The sequence below is a fragment of the Lagopus muta genome, chromosome 3, assembly GCF_023343835.1.
Source record: "Lagopus muta isolate bLagMut1 chromosome 3, bLagMut1 primary, whole genome shotgun sequence".
NCBI lineage: Eukaryota > Metazoa > Chordata > Aves > Galliformes > Phasianidae > Lagopus > Lagopus muta.
In genome coordinates this window covers 58,112,771-58,134,318 of record NC_064435.1, presented here as the reverse complement: position 1 = coordinate 58,134,318, position 21,548 = coordinate 58,112,771, and the positions used below count along the sequence as shown (strand labels likewise).

At 38.7% G+C, this 21,548-nt stretch overlaps 1 protein-coding gene across 2 annotated transcripts; it reads right to left on the bottom strand.

Moving 5' to 3' along the window:
- Positions 1-527: 527 nt before the first annotated feature.
- Positions 528-20,287, bottom strand: GALR1 (galanin receptor 1). 2 transcript variants are annotated; one of them, XM_048939881.1, is made up of 3 exons: positions 19,136-20,287; positions 12,323-12,388; positions 528-7,531 (listed from the first exon to the last, which is right to left on the bottom strand). In XM_048939881.1, exons 1-3 carry the CDS (start codon positions 19,823-19,825, stop codon positions 7,214-7,216), a joined length of 1,074 nt encoding a protein of 357 aa, XP_048795838.1. In that variant the 5' UTR covers positions 19,826-20,287; the 3' UTR covers positions 528-7,213. The 2 variants fall into 2 exon arrangements, with proteins under 2 accessions (XP_048795838.1, XP_048795837.1); XM_048939880.1 differs by lacking the exon at positions 12,323-12,388 and having other exon boundaries at positions 19,136-20,015.
- Between the last annotated feature and the right edge of the window lie 1,261 nt (positions 20,288-21,548).

The following is a 21,548-nucleotide window of genomic DNA, read 5'->3' as shown; positions in this document are numbered from 1 at the left end:
TGTCAGATCGTGGTTCTCATGAGAACTGTAACTTGCTGTGCAAAACTTATGCAAAGTGATCACATTTGAAGTGATTATAGCAAAAAGTAATTAAGCAAAATGAGAACAGCATATAGCATCGTTTAACTTCTTTCTCTAACAGATGTGTGAGGAGCAGTTGAGGTCCCCTTGTTGGCTCAGCGCAGAGCAGAGGAGCTGAGGAGAGGCCTCATGATGGCTGCAGCTCCTCACAGGGAATGGAGGGGTAGCGCTGAGCTCTGCTCTGCGTGACAGCGACAGGCCAGAGGGACTGGCATGGAACCTGAAAGAAGGCTGTAAAGAGGTGGGCTTGACCTCTTCACCCAATTAACAGCGATAGAACAAGAAGGAATGGCCTCAGATTGCACCAGGGGAGGTTCAGGTTGGATATTATGGAGTATTTCATCTCATAAAGAGCAGTGAGGCAATGGCACAGGCTGCTAAGGAGGTGGTGGTGTCACCATGCCTGGAGGTGCCCAAAAACCAAGTGGATGTGGCACTGAGGGGCATGGTCAGTGGGGGTGGGCTGATGGTGGACCAGATGGTCTTAGTGGTCTTTTCCAAGCTGAATGATTCTGTGATTCTACTGGTACAGAGGTATGTGATGTAACTGGGCTACTTACTAATCATATCTCTCTATGCTGAATTGCTGACATTTCCTACCTTTCATAGTTGTTGTTTTTAGCACTTTGAGAAACTTCTGTGTGACAGCCACTCTGCAGCAGTGTTTCCAGTGACAAAATCTAAGGTATTTCTATGTTCTGAACTCACAATTGCAGGGGTTTTGCAAGTTCAGTTGCAGAGTCAGATGTTATGTTAAAATAGCTGACAATTTCAAGATCATCATTTTTCAGTGTAATAACTGATTCCTAAAGTTTACCTCATTTTATTCATTCTTAAGTAAAATGATATTTTTTGTTGTACTATATTAAAGCTACTAGTTTTCTTGTACTAAATTGTAAAGATAGTTACATGTTTAGCAGAGAACTGAATAACCATGGAGAGGCACATGGAGATAGAACAAACATTTTCAAGGGGAGCATGCTATATTTAAGGAATGTCTTTATAAAATGAGACTTCAGACTTAGTTCAGTAAATATACCGAGCCAGGGTGCTCCCCTGCATGTACTAACGTCAAGTACATATGTATACACATTCAAGAATTGCACAAGATATTTGTATAGCTAAAATTGATAGATTAGAATCATAGATTAAAAGTGCACATCATTTTAAATATGCTGTAACATTTAATTTGCTTTTACAAAATACATTTCGTTAGGTGTGGAACCGATCATATTCTGCTTTCATATTCATGTAGATATTTTACTGTTTTAAACGGCCACTGCTTTATGTTAATGAAAACCTGCACACAAATAGACATCAATTTGACTGCCTCCCAAAAGTGGATCCTCTTAGAGGCATTCATCTAATAAAAAAGTTTAGATTTCAGATCATTGAAGTATTTTGTTTCTTTTCATATTCAAATACATGGATCTGGCTCTGTTTGTCTCTTAAGCAACACATGAATCGCAGAGATTGAAATTGTACTTGAATAAGAAATTTCAATAAGTTCCATTGCTTTCAATTGACTTTTACCAACCTAAATGAAAGATCATACCTCCTGCATTTAGGCACTTGAAAATGAGAGTGTATTTTATATCAGTTAAATTTTCTTAAGGGTATTTTCAATCTATAACAATATCTAGCCGTGAAACTCTATTGAGTATCACATACTCTACTTTTTCTGGGATTTTTCCAGAGGGCACTGCTTGTTTTCAAATACACTACAAATACTGTGGAAGAAAATGGGCTAGTTTTTCATATCATATAGAGAAACAGAATACAAATGTATTGGAAAAAAAACATTTGAAAAATCATGCGAAGTACAGTATATCTTAGAACAACTGTGTTACTTTACATTCATTATACACTGAAACAAACACAATTTTAATTTCTTCATCTTCAACATTTGTATGTATTCTGAATAAATAACACAAGCTCAAACTTTGTAAGGTAGAAGCTGATCTTTTCTCTGATATTTTCCTTTCCCAAAATATAACAAATGTCATTAGGTACAATGTGACACATCATGCTATAAAGCAGCCATGAAGATAAGATGTCTAAAATAATGCATTTCCAACGTTGTTTTCTGTAAAGATCCCTCACTTTCCCTACAACATGGGGTTTAAAGACACACTGATTTCACCATGACAATAAATATACAAAGCTTAGTGATTATCTCTTGGAGATAGTTATATAATTAATAACTCCCAGTTATTAATTAATTTTATTTTTAATTCATTTTAATTAATGAACTCCCAGTGCTTGGCATGATGTTATGATGTGGAATACTGATAACAAAAAATCATAAAACCATGGCATATATAATAGATTATGATTAGAATAGTATTAGCATTTAAGAAAGAAAACATGTACAAAGTGAATAAAAAGCTCAAAGGATTGTAAGATATCATTACACTGCCTTATTGTGAAAAATATTGTGAAAAATTAAGTAATATGTATTTTTTCTCCAGTGTTTAAATATAGCAAAAGACTTCAGAATAAGTTGTAAATAATCACTGGTACAATTAATTTCATCATAATAAATACTCACGGGATGTTATGGCTGCAGTTGGGAACACCTGGCTACAAAATTGAAGTTTGCTCCTTATACAATCATCATCATTTCTTACATAGGATTTCAAACAGCCTTGTCACATATTTATTGTTTACTCTAGCATATGATTTTGCTATCCACCTTAGCATAAAAAAAAAAATGCAAGGAGCTTCTACATTCATTTTTAATATGAAACAATTTTTACAAAATTCTGAATGTTTCTACTATACCGTAGATGTTTAATGCATACTTCTGAGTGAAAGTTCTGTGTAATTTTATAGCTCACACAGAAGTAGTCATTCAGTTTTATCTTCACTCTGAAAGGAAGTTATTGTCTCCTTCATAAGCATAGTATGCTTCTTAAGTGCTGAATTTTTGTCTCCATTTTATATATGGATTCAAAATGTAGTGTAATTATAGTGCTCCACAGTGTGCATATGGGTTCACACAGATCTTGAAGGACACAAAATATATTTTAGACTGTATTAGCTGAAGAAGAGCACTGCTGTAATTTTTTGTTCATCTAACAGCTTTTACCATCCCTGAAATGCTTACCGCAGATAGGTAGGGCTAACACTGCATGAAGAACCTTGATGGAGCCATTTCCTAGTTTCTTTTAAACATTAATCTTCACAGTTTCAAAGTTCCACTGACACAGTGTTTTATTGAAATTTTCAGATATTTTAAAAACAAAACTGGTTTAAAAATAAAAATTAAAAAAAAGCAACTGAAAACCTGAAATTCTAAAATATGAAATGCAAAATTGACTGGAAACCTGCTGAAATGTCCTACTGCTAAGAAATGTGCAAGAAATGAGACATTAAACTTCTTCTGTGTTTCTCTACTAAGATACATTTTTAAGGACTAAACAACTCTTACTGCTTGTTCTGGTGGGATATACTACTACTATCATCAGTCTTAAATGTATAGCATGTTTTTAATTTCAGGAGATACTTTTGAAACAGAGCAAAGAGGCAGCATTTTGACACTGTGTGTGCAATAACAATTCAAGGCATTTATAAATAAATATGTGAGTAGCTGTTTCTTTTGGGGATCTCTAATTCTCACAATGCTTTGAAATATATAACTTGAGAGATTTGCATATATTTAAGTAATTGTTTAACTGCATGTATGTACAGTGCTTTAGTTTGAGAGGAATTACATCATCCTGTTGCCTATTTTTTTTTTTTTTTTGTATGGAATAGTATTGCCTTATTAATACAATAGAGTCGAATTCAGTGGAATTATTGGAGTGGAAAATTCAGCGTCAGCCAGAGAAATAATCTTTTTTTTTTTTTTTTTTTTTTGGCTTCAGTGTACACTGAAATTAGTGTTTTTGGTTACAGATGTGTCACAAAGCGTATTAAAAAAAACAAGTCTTCCAAAATAAACAATAACCTGTCAGCAAACTCAGACCTTGTAGTCAGGCATTTTGTTGTCAAGGGAATCAGTGCCTGTTCCCTGTTTTTCTGCCCAAATTAGCCATGTTTCTGGCACAAATCCCTGCACAACTCTCCATCTCCTCAAGGGTTAGGCACAGTTCACATTATTTAACAGTTTTTACATGTAACATCCTCTAGCTTACAGTGGATACATCAAAGCCATGGTAGAGACACTGACTAAAAGGGGTATGTTTTAGCCAGGAAATTGAATTTTGGAGTGGCCAATGATTTTAACACGTCTCTGAGACACAAGTTTTACTGACACACGCAGAAATCAGACAGGGCATTATAAACATGTTCTTACTACAGGCCTTCCCCACTCCTTTATCCTTACAATTTCAAGCCGATGAAGTCCTATTACTGGCTGTCATGTCACTAGGTTTAAAATTATTTACAGTTAAGAAAAAATGCAATTTTCTCATGAAATCATAATTTCACCATGTTAACTTTTTACTTGTATAAACTTGTATTTACATTGTAATTTTTTATTCAAATAACTTTTAGAAAGCAATTTTTAAAAAGGAGAAACATAATTTTTGTAGCTTCAAGATCACTGAATATGTTACAAACTCAAGTGTGGTCTGATAGTGACTTAATAACTTGAGTGATTGGAATCTGAAAAAAAAAACCAAAAAACCTGAAAGCTAGGTATAACAGTAACATTGTGCTAGAGTGTTTTTCTAATATCAAATCAAACCCAGAAAAGGATGTGCTATGGATAAACTCTTTTCCATTTTTTTTTTCTTGTATATTCTGTGATCCTGACAGTAACTTCAAACTGCTTCTTCATATGAATGACTGGACACAAATGTCATGTGTGCACCAGCATGTCTTCAATATTATTTTACTGATTCCACGTAGCACTGACATGTAAACAGACATTTTCATGTGATCTCACCCTCCATAACTGATCAGTAAGTCTGTGGAAAAAAGGTATCTGACAGAGCATCTGTCCAACAGTATTTAACATCTTCGAAAAGCTGGACAGGAGCCAGCAGTGTGCTCTTGCAGTCTGGAAGGCCAACTGCATCCAGAGCTGCATCCACAGAGGGGTGGCCAGCAGGGTGAGGGAGGTGATTATCCCCCCTCCACTCTCCCCTTACGAGGCCCCATCTGGATTACTGAGTCCAGGCCTGTGGCACCCAGCACAGGAAAGATGTGGAGCTCTTGGAGTGGGTCCAGTGAAGATGATTACAGAGCTGGAGCACCTCTCCTATGAAGAAAGTTTGAGAGTGGTGAGGCATTGGAACATGTTGCCCAGGTCAACCCTGTGGATGCCCCTTACTTGGAGGTGTTCAAGGCCAGGTGTTATGGGGCTCTGGGTGGCTTGCTCTGGTGGGGAATGCCCTGCCTACATCAGGGGGTTGGAACTGGATGACCTATAAGGACTCTTCCAGCCTAACCCATTCTATGCCTACATGATCTTCAGCAAAGACCAAACCAAGGGTGCAGAATGCAAGCCACAGATGACGTCAAACCTGGGGGGATAGCAGATACTTTTGAGTGCTGAGTTTTCTTTTGGAAGAACCTGGTGAGCCAGAGAATGGACAACAGTTATCAAATTAATAAATTTCAACAAAGGCACAACCAAAATCAAGCTGAATGCAATTCTGTAGAAAAAGATGGGGTAAAGGAAGGTGATTTGTCCCCTCTACTCAATACTCATGGGAAAGCACTTGAAACATGCTGTCCAGTTTGGAACATCCCAGTGCATGAGAGGGATGGCCAAGCTGGAGCAAGTCCAGTGGAAGACCAGGGACTTTGCACTTTATTTTTTCAGCTTGGAGAAGACAGGGAGAAACTCTAATTTGTCATCTACAATTATGCATGTTTGGTTAGAGTGAAGAGTCTTCTCAAGGGTTGGTGAGAGGACAAAGGGAAATGGTTGCAAGCTACATCAAGGGAAATCCCAGCTATGACTGATGAGCTGCTGAATTGTGTCCTTGGAAATCTCAAAACATACCTAGACAAGAAGCGATACACCCTGCCTTGAGAGGATCCCAAGATTTTTCTTCAACTTAATTTGCTCTATGACTCTATGGGTCATGGACGTAAATGGTAAAAGCATATCATACTTCCGCTAACAATATGTCCTCAAAGTGCTGAGGCCCTCACACTTTTTATTTGTGATTTGTATTACACACCTTGTACTGATATAAATGTATCCCTCCGAAATTTACCATTTTAGAGTTACATTGTATCAAACCTCCATTAGAACTTTTAAAGGATTGCTGTTTTAAGTACTTATGCGTTGCTTGGATTTTCTTTATGGAACATAAGATTTTAAAATATATATTGATATTGTACATTTAAAACTGTATTTCCATCTCAAACTCAACAAAGTTAACAAAACACACACACACACATAACACACATGCAGCAGCTAAAGAAAAGCTTTCCTCAGACAAATTTTCATTTTGATAGAACTTCACACAGGCCATAAACAAAACCTTATATAGTGTACACAAAAGTTCTGTGTGTGCAGTAAGGCAGGCATACAAAGCAGTAAAAAGTACATCATCATTCACCACGTTACATTAAAAAGATAGCTGAACAGATAAAATCAGTGTTGCCTCTCTAAAGCAATTGTCTCAAATTGTACGTGGGTTATTTCAACTCCAAGTCAGATCCCATCTTTGCTTTATAAAGGCAAAAGACATTGTCAAAACAACCTGAACAGAGAATGGAACTTTTCCTCTCTGAAATTGTAGTACCACCACAGTGTTTATTATCTGTAAGTCAGAAAATTTAGCCATCTCTTTGCTTCTATGGAGTAAGACGTGAGAAAGTTCAGTGTTTTATCCATATCAACGAATACTTCTTGTATATTACATTTGAATGCTTATACACATGATGCTTAATGAATAGGAACACACACAAATCATCACCATTGTTTTGTTTCTGAATTATCTTTCAAAGGTCAGGAGCTTCATTTGGCAAAAATACAATACAAAGGACCAGCCTGGTTTTCCTTCATACCAGTTTCATGAATGTTTGCTACAAATGCAATTTCATTACCTTAAATACCTATTAGCTTTATCAAGAAAAAGCTGTGATAAAGCTCATTGTGCTTTGTTTTCCAGAAGTTTCGTTCATTCATACAGCTGAAGAGCCAGCAAACAGGACTTTCTAAAGTTCACACATGTGTACTGTTGGTAGATGGTGGTGTATCTATCCGACTCTTATTTTCTTTAGCATCATTCAGAGGTGATTCGTTACCTATCTGGCATTTGAAAACTTGTTTGTAGGCCTTTCTAAAATTTTCAGAGAGAAATGCGTATATAATTGGGTTTACAGAAGAATTGCTGTAAGCCAGGCAGTGTGCAGCTACCCTGAAGAGAAATGAGGCTTGAGTCAGTGGGAAAACTCCAAATTCAGCCCAGAGATGAATCACATGATGCGGAAGCCAGGAGATGCCAAAAACCACTACCACCACCAACACAGTCTGTGCTGTCTGAGACAGGGAAAGGAAAACACAGATGTCTTATGAGTATTAAAAACAAGCTTATTATATCATTATCTGTAATAATAATAATAATAATAATAAAAAGTAGACAGATAGAATACACTTCTGAATATTTATTAATATTTTAATTCATTACCTATGTGAACTTTGTTGTGTAGTATTGCAAGAAGAACATGAGCTTCCACAGTAGAAGAGAAACTCTTCTACTCTTTTCTCAAAGGCAAAGAATGATGTTCCTCACTCCCTAAACAAAGTGCTAACCTCTTCTGGGACTCAGGACTGATGCAATAAATTAATAACATAGGTCTCTGGGAAATCTCATCCAGATCTAATGAATCATGTTTTAATACAGTACACAGGATTTCTGACCAGATTTCTAGGGAGATCTATTGTACATGGAGGCATGCAGTGAAAGAGATAAGAGCAATGAGATTAACCCTTTGCTCAAGAGTCTAAAGGCAGGAGCAGAAATTGCTGTATTTTTTAAAGTCTACTCTTTAAGCATAAAACGTCCATTGGAATCATCCAACAATATTCTGGTATACAACTAGGAAAAAAAAAAAAAGAAAAGAAAAAGAACAAGATTTCTGGTAACTATACATTGAATGTAAGGAGTGAAATAACTTTCATTCTACCTCCTGACTCCACTTTCAGTATTCTCACAAGAAAGGGCCATTAAGTTTGTTAGATCCCCTCTGAGAGTTGGAGTATCAGTCACCAGATCAATCACCTTTCGGTTACTGCAGGTATTTTTCCAGGCACAGTGGAGTTTTTCTTACAATGTTTTCTTTAGTTTTCACTTTCTTCCAAAACTGCAATTACTGCTTTGCAGGCACTGAACAAAATGCATTTCTCTAGCAAGTGCCACTTTTCCATTGAGAGCCTAGTAGTAATTCCAATGCATATTATGTTATGGACCACTATAATTACTCTATTAACACTTTACAACATAATTCTTCTGATAATTTTAGCTCTTACTCACAGGCAGAACTAACTGATGAAGTGATATATGCTGCAGCGCAGACTTTTTGCTGATTTATTGATCCTGGTTCATACTTTCTTAAATTGATTGATGCTCAGTAATAATTCACTAACTTGGTTAATTTTCATGTGCCTTAATTTGTAGAAACTTGCAGGGAAAAGTTTAATTTCTGCAGCAATAGCCTGAAATAACTTATGACAAATGTTGTTTCTGGCTACCAAAATTTCTAGTAAATATAATTTTTTCAGTCCCAAGGGTTCAAATTTATTCACAAGCCTTTTTTTCTATTTAACCATATTAAGATTAATTCAGTTGATGCTAAAGCAGCGAGACAGATATTTCCTCTTTCAGCTCTCATCAGGAAAGCTGTCTTCCTCGTGCTAACAAGGAAGCATAAATAAAGAACAATTGATTCTCTGATTCCTTTAGTGCATTAATATTCCAGCTGCAAACGTGCTGTCTGGTTATGGCACACACGGTTAATTCTTAAAAGATGTGTTACCTGAGTTTCTTTTTTTTTTTTTTTTTAATTGACACCAGGAAAATCATTGACTTTCAATAGACTGTATAAATGCAACTGAAAGCTGAGGTTGACCATGTATCTCTTGTAACTATTATACTAAGGTATTTCATATCTGCAAAGCAAGTAATTTTTCGTAACGGTCCTCACAGCATCTGTTTTATCCCATTATTCATCCTAAGACTCACTTCAGAGCTTACCTTTCCAGTATCATCACTATAATTTGCAACCAAGGTAACACTAAAGGGCAGCTCTTTTTTACGTAATGGTATCACGCCTAGGGTTTTTCATCAGCAAATAAAAAAAACTTGAAATGCATGTTGATGTTTCCTGGCCAAAAAGCATAAAGAACAGCATTTAGGCACATTTATATTTCAAATTCACTTTTTAAATTCACACATTATAAATTAAGATTCTGCTACTAAGAATCAATTTTGTAGGTTTAAGCAAACTTGACTGAACGATATCCATGGGCTTTGAAGAGATATACCTACAAGTACTCAGGGGCCTGGCAGAAGTGATTGCCAAGCTGCTCTATATGATCTTTGAAAGATGATGGAGAATGAGAGAGGTTTTTGAGGACTAGAAGAAAACCCAATGTCACTGCAGTCTTCAAAAAGGACTTGATGGAGGACCCAGAAAATTATAGGCCAGTCAATCTCAACTCTGTCCCCAGGAAGATGATGGAACATCTTCTTCTGGATGTCTTCTCCAAGAAAATGGAAGAGAAAAAGGTTATGAGGATTAGCCAGCATGGATTCACCAAGTGAAAATCATGCTAGACCAATCTGGTAGCCTCTAAGAACTCATGACTGACTGGATAGGTGTGGGGATAGCAGTGCACGTTGTGTATCTTGACTTCAGCAAGGCGTTTGACGCTGCCTCCTGTAACATCTTCATAGGTAAACTCAGAAAGTGTGGGACAGTCAAGTAGATGGTGAGGTGAATTGAGAACTGGCTGACAGGCAGAGCTTAGAGGGTTGTGATCAGCAGTACAGAGTCTAATTGGAGGCCTGTAGATAGTGATGTTTCCCAGGGGTTAGTACTGGGTCTGGTCTTGTTCAACATTTTTATGAGTGACCTGGATGAAGAGAAAGAGTGCATCCTCATCAAGTTTGCTGGTAATACAAAGCTGTGAGGCATGACTGACTCACCAGAAAGCTGTGCTGCCATTCAGTGAAACCTGGACAGGATGGAAACCAGATAAGGTTCAACAAGGGCAAGTGTAGAGTCCTAAATGTGGGGAGGAATAACCTCCTGCATCAGTATAGGTTAGAGGCTGACCTGCTGGGAAGAAACTCTGTGGAGAAGGACTTGAGTGTCTTGGTGGGCAACAGGTTGGCCATGAGCAAGCAGTGTGCCCTTGTGGCCAAGGAGGAGAATGGTATCCTGGGTGCTTTAAAAAGAGCATAGCTAGTCAGACGAGGGAGGTGATACTCCCCTTATACCCTACCTTAGTGAGGACACATCTGGACTGCTGTGTCAAGTTCTGGGCTCTCCAGTTCAAGAAAAGTGGGAACTTCTAGAGAGCCTCGCAGAGGGCTGCAAAAACTATTAGGGGCCTGGAACATTTCCCATGTGAGGAAGGGCTAAGAGAGCTGGGTCTGTTCAGCCTGGAGGATAGAAGACTAAGGAGGGATCTTATCAATGCTTATAAAAATCTAATGGATAGAAGCCAAGTGGATGGGGCCAGGTTCTTTTCAGTGGTGCCCAGCAATAGGAGAAGGGGCAATGGGCACAAATTGGAACTCTGGAAATTCCATAAGAACATGAGGTAAAACTTCTTTACTTGGAGAGTGACAGAGCATGGAATAGGCTGCTCAGAGAGGTTGTTGAGTCCCCAAAGGTCCCTTCCTACCCATATGATTCTGTGATTCTGTGATACTAAAATTTTATAAAGCTCTGAATAAAGCTGTAGAACTTGGCCTTAAACGCATTATTCTTAACAAAACTGCAAGGAAAAGAGAAACAGTAACCAGAAAGATAAATACTAATGAAAACAGCATTGTTTTGAAATCATGAGCTAAGTAAGGCCTTGGGATCAGAAAGTTCTAAGTCAAAAAATTTTCCACTTCATTTTGTTTGACTTTCCATTACTAAACACTGAGACACCTGAATAGTCATGAACATACATATAATGCTTTCCCCTGAAACTAAGAAAGCAAGTTCATAGCTAGATATGATTTTTATTTGCATAAAGGGCTTGTACCTAGACGAGATGCAGATATTTCTAGTTTGAAAATAACATACATAAAAGCAGGGATGGCAACATAGAGAATGCCTTTTGAAACAACACCTTTGGCCTTGATGAGATTAAGCGCAAATTATTTATGTTAAGTATTTTACTGCATCAAAGACATAATGCTTTTAATTTAGAAATTGAGATCTGTTGACTAAGATATATATATTTTTTAAATAGAGAATGCATAAGTAATAGATTATTTATTCCCCGTTGTGCCCATGTATATCTCATTTACATTGCAGACAGTCTGCATGCCCATATGGTAATAGCAATCAGATCAAACAAAGAGCTATAGCCTAAGGCTTGTTTCTGACTCCACATTCGTAAACTGAGAAGTTAGTCAAATTATTACTGTGGTCAAATCTGCTCAAAAATCAGAACCATATTATATTATCTGACAAAATATCTACATAAACACATCTTTCAAATATTGCTCTAAATTGCAAAGCTAATATTGTGCTTCAAAGACCCTTCACAATTCCACTTGTAGGCAGTATATAACTGAAGTCTTGAACATAGAAGAAAAAATGTTTTATGGAAAATCATAAAATCACAAAAGTCTCTTTTTAGACTACTATCAGGAATTGTAATGAATCTCATTTGGAAGTCTTGTCATGTAACCTAGGAATCCTTCATAAACTGCTAAAAATATTCAGTTAGTTAGAAAAGAAAAAAAGAGAGAGAGAGAGAGAGAGAGAGAAAGAAAGAGAGAGAGAGATGTACAATTTAGGGAAAAAAATTCTAGTGAGGGAAAAGAAACATTTACATTAGAGAGAGGTAGTCTCTCCATGACTGAATTTCACATGCTCCAGTGTTCAAAATATGGGGATTTCAAGTAATGGCTTGACCACTCTGATGGAAAATCCTGATCAGGAAAGACTCTTATCCTGCAGAGGCACTGAATATGTCATCAAATACTCCATTTCAAATATTTTTCTCCATTACGTCTTTGGCAACAAGCAACAGAATAGCAAATCATCTTACCCATAAAACTACAATATAAACAAATAGGAATTGGTAATGAAAGCAATCTACCTTTTTCTTTGATGCTTCTGACTTCTTTGATATATTTCTCAGCTTTTTATGCAGATGATTAAGAACCTGAAACGATCAATTTGCAACTTGTATTTCACCATTTTCTAAAATTCAAAACCATTTTGTTAGAGCACGATCTCCAGGACTGCATGAGTTGCTTACAAACATTAATGATCCATTTAAACATTTTAGAAATTCATATTATAAAATCCAAAGGAATTACATATGTATATCTGTAGTTAACCAGCAAATAGGAATTACATATCACAATTGAATTCTTCTATCAAAATACAGTTGCATTATATAACAAATACATACTACAATCAAATGAGCCAATAAATTGAAACCTTCCCTACAGCTAGAATTAGCCATTATTCTTTATAAAAATGTCAATGCTTGTTAATTTAGAATGACCTTTACTGCATGTAACATAAGAAGTGTATGTTTTGAGTCAGAGCTTTTCTGAGTCACCTGCATAATTTGCTTTCTTCAGATGGATGTTTAGTTAATATAATCAGGATGTTGGCACTATGTGATCTTTGAAAGATGCTTAGGCTCTTACAGAGAATTTATACTGAGATGTATCTCCCATGAGACATGACCTTTATGAACAATTTGATGATACTTGCCATGTAGCTTTCATAAGTAGTTTTTTAATATACTTCAAAATGATTCATCAAGTGAGAGCAGATTTTCACGTAAGAGTTTGGACAGTGGGTGCATAGAGGAACATCCCTACTTTATCTTCAGCCATTATTAACTGAATGTAAAATATTCATATAGTGTGATTTGTGGGTACACAGAGAAGCAGGGTATATGTTCTTCAGCTGAATGTGTTTAACATGATAAATCATACCAAATTAAAAAATGGAAATACTTAAGTATATTCAAGGATTTAATTATAATATGGTAAGAATGTGTTTATCTATTTATTAAAACTATTTATATTTTATATATAAATAGTTAATAGTTAATAAATATGTAATATAATAATAATATATAATAATATATAATATATAATAAATGTATTCTATTTATATTAAAAATTATTAAAAAGTCAGAATGTAGAGTCTTCAGTTAGATAGCTGTGATGTCACAGTTACACTTTACATACCTCCAAGGTGAACTGACAACTATTAAATAGGTAAGATGATCCAGAATTAAAATAAATATGCATTAAAAAATCTTCTTTTGAAGGAACAAATATATGCTGAAATACCAGCATAATAACATCTGAAATACCAGCCTGGCTGCCACCAGGACAATCTGAACCCAGGAAAGACAGGACAGGAAAACAAATATGTTTTCTCTGAGAAGATCCAGCTTTGGCTGGATGTCAGCCATTATTCCTACTCCAGGATGAAGTAGACCAGATGGAAAATACAGAAAAACCTCTGAAATGCAAGGAGATGCCCCTCTGGTTCACACATCGTTTATTCACCATGTACAACAGCGCTGAATTGGTTAATCCATGGGTGTGAAAATAGAAGATCATGGGAGAAATGCTGTTCACTTCTCATCGCTTCTTTTTCATTTATCCTCCCTCTTCACTGGAACAGACTCCCCTGGGCAGTGGTCACTGCCCAAAGCTCCTGGAGCTCCAGAAGCATTTGGATAACACTCTCAGACATAGGGTCTCTTTTTGGGTGGTACTGTTAGCAGCCAGAAATGGGACTCAATGATCCTTGTAAGTCCCTTCCAATTTGGGATTTCTATGTTTCTGTGATTCGTGTAACTTAAGTAGATAGGCTTTTTCCACCAGACCTTTGCAGATCCTGTCTCCTACCACCCTGAACCTGTACTATACTGTGATTTTCAATATTAAAGTTAGATGCACTCTTCCAAAAATTCAGAACTGAAAAATCTACTCTTAAAATTATAAACATCAGCTCTCTCATTCTGAAACTTTTGACGCAGCTGTTTTGCATTGTAACTTTCTCCAGTATGAAGAGAGATGGAGTAGACAAATCTATTACTAAAAATTCTGTGTGAGTTGAATATTTAGATGATAATCTTCCAATTAATCTTTCTCAACTCTCTCTCTTTCAGATTGTGTACATGTGTTATGGAATAAGGATGTGCAGCCTCTGCAGTGAAAACATGCTGGCTCTGCATGGCATTCTACCAGATGGTATGCAAACCAGCAGCAAGAAGCAGGCAGAATCGAATTACTGATCAACAGCTGTGGAACAGTACTCAGAGACCTATACAGAGAGATGCAGAGGGATATTAAGGGCCATGTTTATGCACGAACACTACAAAGCAAATCAAAGTCACCTCTCCTTACCACCCTGTTTGAATTATCTCTTCTCTGGGCCAAGAAATAATTAATTGTTCCTCTAACAGCCACTTCACCTGAATGAATATTAATTCTGCCTATTCCTCTCAATTTGTCTCAGGCTATTCTAAAGAAAATCTCTCACAATATCCACTAATACATTTACATGCATATTTAACTCAGGTAATAAAATATAAGCCTTGATAAAAAAAGTCATAACCTGTTGCATTTATTAAAGGTTACATTTTTAAACAAGTTCAGGTCTGTGGAAAAATTAGCTTTTCACATGAAATTGCTAACTCTGGCTTTCATGTACCTGTTGATGAGAGTTCATTTATGGCTCTTGAGAAAGAATATCTTTTCTGTGCTCTGGAGATGGGTTTATGCAAGACGGCAGCTATGCTTCTGTGACATAGGGTGTAAGAAGACTTGAAGGATGACAAAAGTACAAAAATTCCAGGCTAGTCCAGTCTGTACAGCCAAAATTATCACTGAGAGCATTTGGATGGGAAGCTTGCTTTTGCCTATAGACTATCACATTTTGCTTGTGGCTGTTTCAGAAAGTACCTTCAGATGGCTTTGTAGCACAGACTGAGACACTATAACCAAAAGAATTTGAAAAATGGATTTTTCAAAAAGGGAGGGGAAAAACAGCTTAAGCTATCTGCACCTACTCATATAAGCCTACCAAATAATACAAAAGTTTGAAATCTGCACTGCTTCAAAGCGTATTTCCTGTCTGTCTGTACATAACTGTTCAACTGACTACACCTTCATTATTTGTTACTTTATCCATTTAAAACCATACAGCAGGAAAGCCTGCCCAAGGTCATTATCTAATAAAAGTGAACTGTTTGTTTAACAGAGCCATAATGTGACCACTACATAATGAACCACATTTTGTATTATTAACCTTATTTAAATTCAAGTGCCTTTACCTGCAATCCATTTTTAAAGCAGTGCAGCTACTTTTATTGTCACAACAGATCTTTCACCCTCTTTCATTTAAGTGTCACTAATGTGTCATAACTTTTTGTTTTTCTTTTCAGTGAAGTTCAGTCTTCTCCTATAAAGTTTTCCCTCTCTGCTCAGTAAATTTAAGATACAATATCTGTCGCTAAGAACCATGTAAACGTGCTGTAATGTTGCTCTTTTTTTTTTTTTTTTTTTTGTATGGCTTATTTTTAACCAACCTTATAAATCATACATGACTTCCTTGAATTCAGAATGTTCAGAATGATAGATAATAATGGAAACATTCTTCAGGCAAGGAATAAATTAAAAAATAGCTTTTAACATTATATATCTATAAAAGGAAAAGTTTGCTAATGATTTTAGGTGTCCAGCTTAGATGTTTGAAAGAGTTCAAGCCTCATAATTGGGTTCTCAACAGCAGGGGTACCCAAAACCCATTGTCACACTCCACTGCCTGGACAAGTACCAACTGGTAGGAGCCCAATGTGCATGTATTACTTTGCCCCTTAATAACATATTAGTATGTAAATGTATCAATTTATTAAACCCGTACTTGAAGGAACAAAAAAAAATACAGCAAGTAAAATCTGATAAACTATAAAAGGTAAGAATACAGACTGTCTACGTGCAGTGCTGTAACTCAACTAACGACCATATCATGATCACTGCTCTGCCTGAAGTTGTGAACTCCTTTAAAGAGCAGCTCTGAAGGCTCTCCGGGGCCAACGAAGGCTGACTTTCTGAGGATTTGTGATTTCTTGACCACAAGTTCTCAAGAAGATGACCTCCTCCGTGAGCAGGCACTTCACAAAACCTCTTTCCCATGTGGTATTTCTGGTGTTCAGCAGCTGGGTGCACTCTGACTCTTTAAAGAACAGAGAAGACTGAGACTCTTAGTCTTCTACACTGGCTCCTGTTTTCACAAAACTAAGGAAATATCACAACTTCTCATGTTTTTACTCCTATGCCATATTTAGTTAAAACTGACCCAAAGTTATCTGTGGGAAGAGGAAACGGAGAGCTCAAAGCACACAGCAGAGCATGAGCTCTGTCTTAAGAGCAGATTATTTGAGATTTCCAGTTCTAGTTCTATGGCATATGCCATTATTTCAGCACTATCTGTGGTTCGTAACAATATTGCTGTCCACTGGGGACAGAACCCCATGAAAATGAATCTCTCCTAACATAATTTAAGAGCAACAGAGAAAGGGAAAGAACTCAGTCCCCTGTTAGAGCATCTAAAAAATGAGACTTTCAAAACTGAAAGTTCAATTGCAATTTGCTTTAAAAGGAAACAACAGAAATGCCTTAAAGGAGCCTGGAAAAGACAATATATTCAAATAGAGAAATGTGTCTCCTTCATCTCAATTTACTGCATCAGAAAATTGTGTTATTTAGCTGATCCACAGTTCATGAAAACCAGCAAAGTCCATAAGAAACTAATGTGTTTATCTTTGTAATACTTCTGATGCTATTACAGAGCAGTTCTCTTTTAACCCTGCATGCATTGAGAAGCCAAAATATCTGTTGTACATCACACCATTTTAGGGACATCAATAAGAGCCTATTGCGACCCACTTCAGTGGAGACTCAGGAGAGTAGCAGTGGCTGTGACAAAACTTCAGCTCTGATTTTCAACTTCTATTGTTCTTAATTTCTCCCTCACTGTAACCCATGTGTCACAGAATTGCAGTCAGAGATGTGCTCATGGCTCTTAATGAGGGCAGGAACAAGCCTTTGTGCTGCAGGGCTCAACCATCTCCAATAGCTTTCTATGAGCCATGACATTTTTCAGCTTTATTGACACCAGTGGGAATACAACATGTCTCCTGGAATTCATTCTTCAGCTTAACTCTGCAGCATGCAGGGTTGTACATACAGGCTCAAAACAAGCCTCTGCTTGGGCTGAGGCTCAAGCCTGGCAGCAATGTGAGCATGAGATTTTAGCTGTAACTTGGAGTGGATTTGCTTTCATTGACTTGTTCTGGGCATGTATTTCACACAGGGTTGTTTTTTTCTAAATACAGATATTCATATTTACATTGAGGTATCTACTATAATATGAGGGCTTTGCAATATAGCATGTTCCGTTTATTACACTTGCAGTCTTAAAAATGCCCTTTATTGTATACTATGCAGATCTGTCATAAGTTTTCAAGACTTGCTTTCAGTTTTCTGTCATATTTATTTATATATTTATATATATATAAAAATTATATATTTAAGGCCAGTAATTAAGCTGAAATTGAGAATAGTTTGGCTTTTACAAATATAAGAAAGAATTCATAACAGCTGAAATTCTACCTGTAATATTCACTATGTTCTTAAAACTCTAACAATACAAGGCTACAGTAAGTTTCTTTCCTCTCACAGCTGTTACATTCACCACATAGAAGAGGTGCCAGTGTATTTACCCAGGGAAACCAGAATGCAGTTTACATAGAAAAACTTTTTTTTTCTCCATTTGTGAGGCTGGACTTGTTTCACTACCAGCAACAGTTTAAAAACATCATCCTTTGAGTTCTGCATAACTCAAAGTTTAATAGAGTTGGATGCTGTTCCAACCAGAATTTCCACAATTAAACTAACATTATATACATAATACATACAACTGAGCATAAAATTGTGTATGAACATGTTAACTATACCTATTTAATGTGCTAATTAAAGATGTGACTTCGTGACATCTAAGCAGTCCCTATCTGCAAGGGCTGTCCTACCCTCTTGAACCCAAATTACTGCCTAAGGAAAAATCCTGCGACTGGAGGTTGCTGACACAGACTGGAAGGATCTCTGTGCAGCTCAGTGGGTCACAGCCTGTGCTCTGGTTCCTCTTGATACTACATCAAAGACTGCAATTAACATCTGCAGAAAAACGTGACTGTTTGCCTGAGCAGAAAGCCCTTAAGTAAACCCATTCAGACAACAGTACTAATTTTTGTTTCCTACCCAGGTTCTCACTTGTTGCTTCCTAGCATCTGATCTTTCTGAATTCTGAGGTAAATGTCCCTCTGCAGAGCAGGGTGAGGTTCACAATGACCAGAGAACACCGTATTCCTTTTGCTCCTAACATGTTAATTGGATCAGAACAAATTTGTAGGGTTTTGCTGTTTTGTTTTCAACACTCTTGCTACACTGCTTTGTTGGAAGCCTGAACAACTTGTTGCTTGGTTGCACTTCATTCGAATTAAACTCCTCATACAGCACTGCAAGGAAATGAGAGAGTTGTGGTCACAAAGGAAGCAGCAGAGCTCTGGGGCTTCCTGACACTTTGTAAGGAGAGGGGACCTGTAAGTGTATGAAGAACACACAACACCCCCAGCAACTCCATGCAACACTTGGCCTGTCTGCACCACACACACATGTCCCCAGCCATCCCTCCACTATAAAACCCATCCCCACAAACTCACTCTTGCCCCCTCACCTCCTAATGCTGCTGGCTCCTAACAATGCTGTGTCTATCTGTGTACTGGACATGTCCAAATCCAGCTCACAGACACCCACCACCACGGTCACCATCGCTTTTTACATTCCCTTCCCCAGCACCCGCCCTGCCCCACCTTGGCATAGCAGAAAGAGATGAGCAGCAGGGGGAGCAGATAACCGAAGACAAACGTGCAGACCACGTAGACCTTCTTGTGGCGTGGATTGGGCCAGTGCTCCCAGCAGAAGGTCTGGTCGCTGCCGTTGCGGTGGAAGAGGCGCTGGTGATGAGCCACTGGTGAGGCCATGGCAAAGGAGAGAGCCCAGATGAGCCCAACACCCAGCAGCGCGTTGCGGGGGACACGCAGGGTGGAGGAGCGCCGCGAGTGCACAATGGCCACATAGCGGTCCACAGACATGGCCGAGAGTGTGAAGATGCTCACCAACATGGAGACGGTGAAGAAGTAATGGATGAACTTGCAGATGAAGGCACCCAGCACCCAGGTAGGCAGCACATAGACCGTGGATTGGAAGGGGATGCAGAAGAGCAGGTAGGCCAGGTCGGCGATACTCAGGTTGAGGATGAAGATATTGGTGGTGCTGCGACGCTTGCCTGGCTTGCTGCGAGCCAGCACCGTAATCACCAGCGAGTTGCCCAGCACCCCCAGGGTGAAGATCAAGCCGAAGACGATCAGGGTGATGAAGTTCTCGATGCCGATGCCGAAGAGGGGCTTCCCCTCTGCGTCAGGGAGCCCGGAAGCGTTGAACTCCCCGCGGGGCACCTCTGCCCCCTCCTGGGACCGGTTGAGGGGCTCCCCTGGCTCCATCCTCTCCCGTTGACGCCAAGCAAAGTTTCCGCGGGTGGAAGGCGGAGGCAAAGCCCCGCGATAGGTGGTGGCCGCCCCTGCCAGCGCCGGGCAGGGTGGATGGTTAGAGGGGTGGAAGAGGAGGAGGAGAAAGAGGAGGAGGAGGAAGGCACCGCAGCCACCCAACGTGAGCAGCCGGGTGTGGAGGAGGCTCGGCAGCCCCGGGCAAGCTGCGCGCTCCCTCCGCTCCGCTCCGCTCCGCTCCGCTCCGCCTCCGTCAGGCTCACTCCGGCTCCTGCTGCGCCGGCAGGTCGGGAAAGAGGGGAGCAGAAGGGTTTCTTTTCTTCCCGATTTAACCGGTAATCGGCTTCGCAGGGCAACCACCTGGGAAAACTTCTTTCTGCCGCTTGTGCCGGCTGGAGCGGCGGCTGACAGGGCTGTGGGAGCTCTGCATCGAACTCGGACAAGTGGAGGGCAGTGGAAGCTCGGACGGATTACTCAGAGCCCGGTCTCTCTGTTTTCACCTCCCTCGCTATTAAATGTTCCGTCATGGGCTGTAGATCGCAGGGCAAAAAGTGGCAAGCGCTGTTACTTCATACAAGCAAAGAAAAGACCACCTTTCACGTACCAGTCATGAAGAACGCGTTCCCAAAGCTCCCCGTTGCTCTGCTCTGTGCCCTGTTAGTCAGCGATGAGCTCAGTCGGGCAGCAGCAGGGAGCTCTTCCAAGGACCAAAATTAGAGCGTCTAAACAGTGGTTCTTCTCAGAGCTGGACAGAACTCAGAGCCTCCCGCAGGCTGTGTGTATGAGTTCACGTAAATACTCTCACACACGTGTGCCTTGCCAATAAAGCAGGATTGCTGGAGAGTTCTTGAAACGTTTTCTATCTGTGCGCTACATCTGATGATAGCATTGCTTCGTCTCTCTTCTCAAGGGATGAAACTGCGAATTGTTGCAAATCCCCTCCACCCATGTGGAGGTAAGGGCTGGGAGAGCCATGTCTTTCTTCAGACAGCTCTTTTCCATGTCCTATGTACTTGAGAGCTCAGTGCCAATTTGCAGCACCTTTCACTCAGGGAGCAGTGGGGACAAAGAGAACTAGTTGTTCAGATGTGTTTCCTTAGGACACAAGCTTTTGTTTGCTTCTCTGTGTTCCACAATTTAATGTGTTTTTTTTTTTTTTTTTTTTTCCTCACCTTTCCTTTTGCTGCTTGTATTAAGACAACCTTTTGTCAGCTGTGCATCAGCTGACTGTAGAGCCATTGACTTCTGCTGATCTAGATGGGAATTAATCCTACTTATCATCTGGTGCATTATGTCCAAAGCATAACATTATGGGAGAGCACAATTCAGTTTCTATGGATTTCAATGGATTTAGATTGAACTGCTTCCTGTATTCATCATGACTCAGTTTCGAAGTTACAAATAACTAAAAATAAACCACTGAAGATTCCTAAGAGATTTGAGGGTTCCTTTGTTGTTGTTTTTTGTTGTTGTTTTGTTCATAGTGTGCATACCTTACCACTATATTGACATGTTCAGTTACTGCTTGGTCCTACTACTGTGTGATTCTGTAAGGGATTTGAGAACAGGTGTTAAACATTTTTAGAATATACCAGATACAGTGGACTTATTAGAAATACTCCAAGTATGTGGTAAAAAGATTGAAGCATACACAGATTCCTTTAGGGTTACTGACATCTATGTTTATTGCTATAAATTCCGTTATTTGAGATACACGAAG

Excerpts from the sequence above, each read along its gene's own strand:
- GALR1 (XM_048939881.1), bottom strand. The coding sequence starts at position 19,825 with ATGGAGCCAGGGGAGCCCCTCAACCGGTCCCAGGAGGGGGCAGAGGTG. Across the intron at positions 12,389-19,135 it reads TCTCTTTCTGCTATGCCAAG|GTTCTTAATCATCTGCATAA; the intron begins GTGGGGCAGGGC and ends TGATCGTTTCAG. Across the intron at positions 7,532-12,322 it reads CAGAAGCATCAAAGAAAAAG|ACAGCACAGACTGTGTTGGT; the intron begins GTAGATTGCTTT and ends TCCCTGTCTCAG.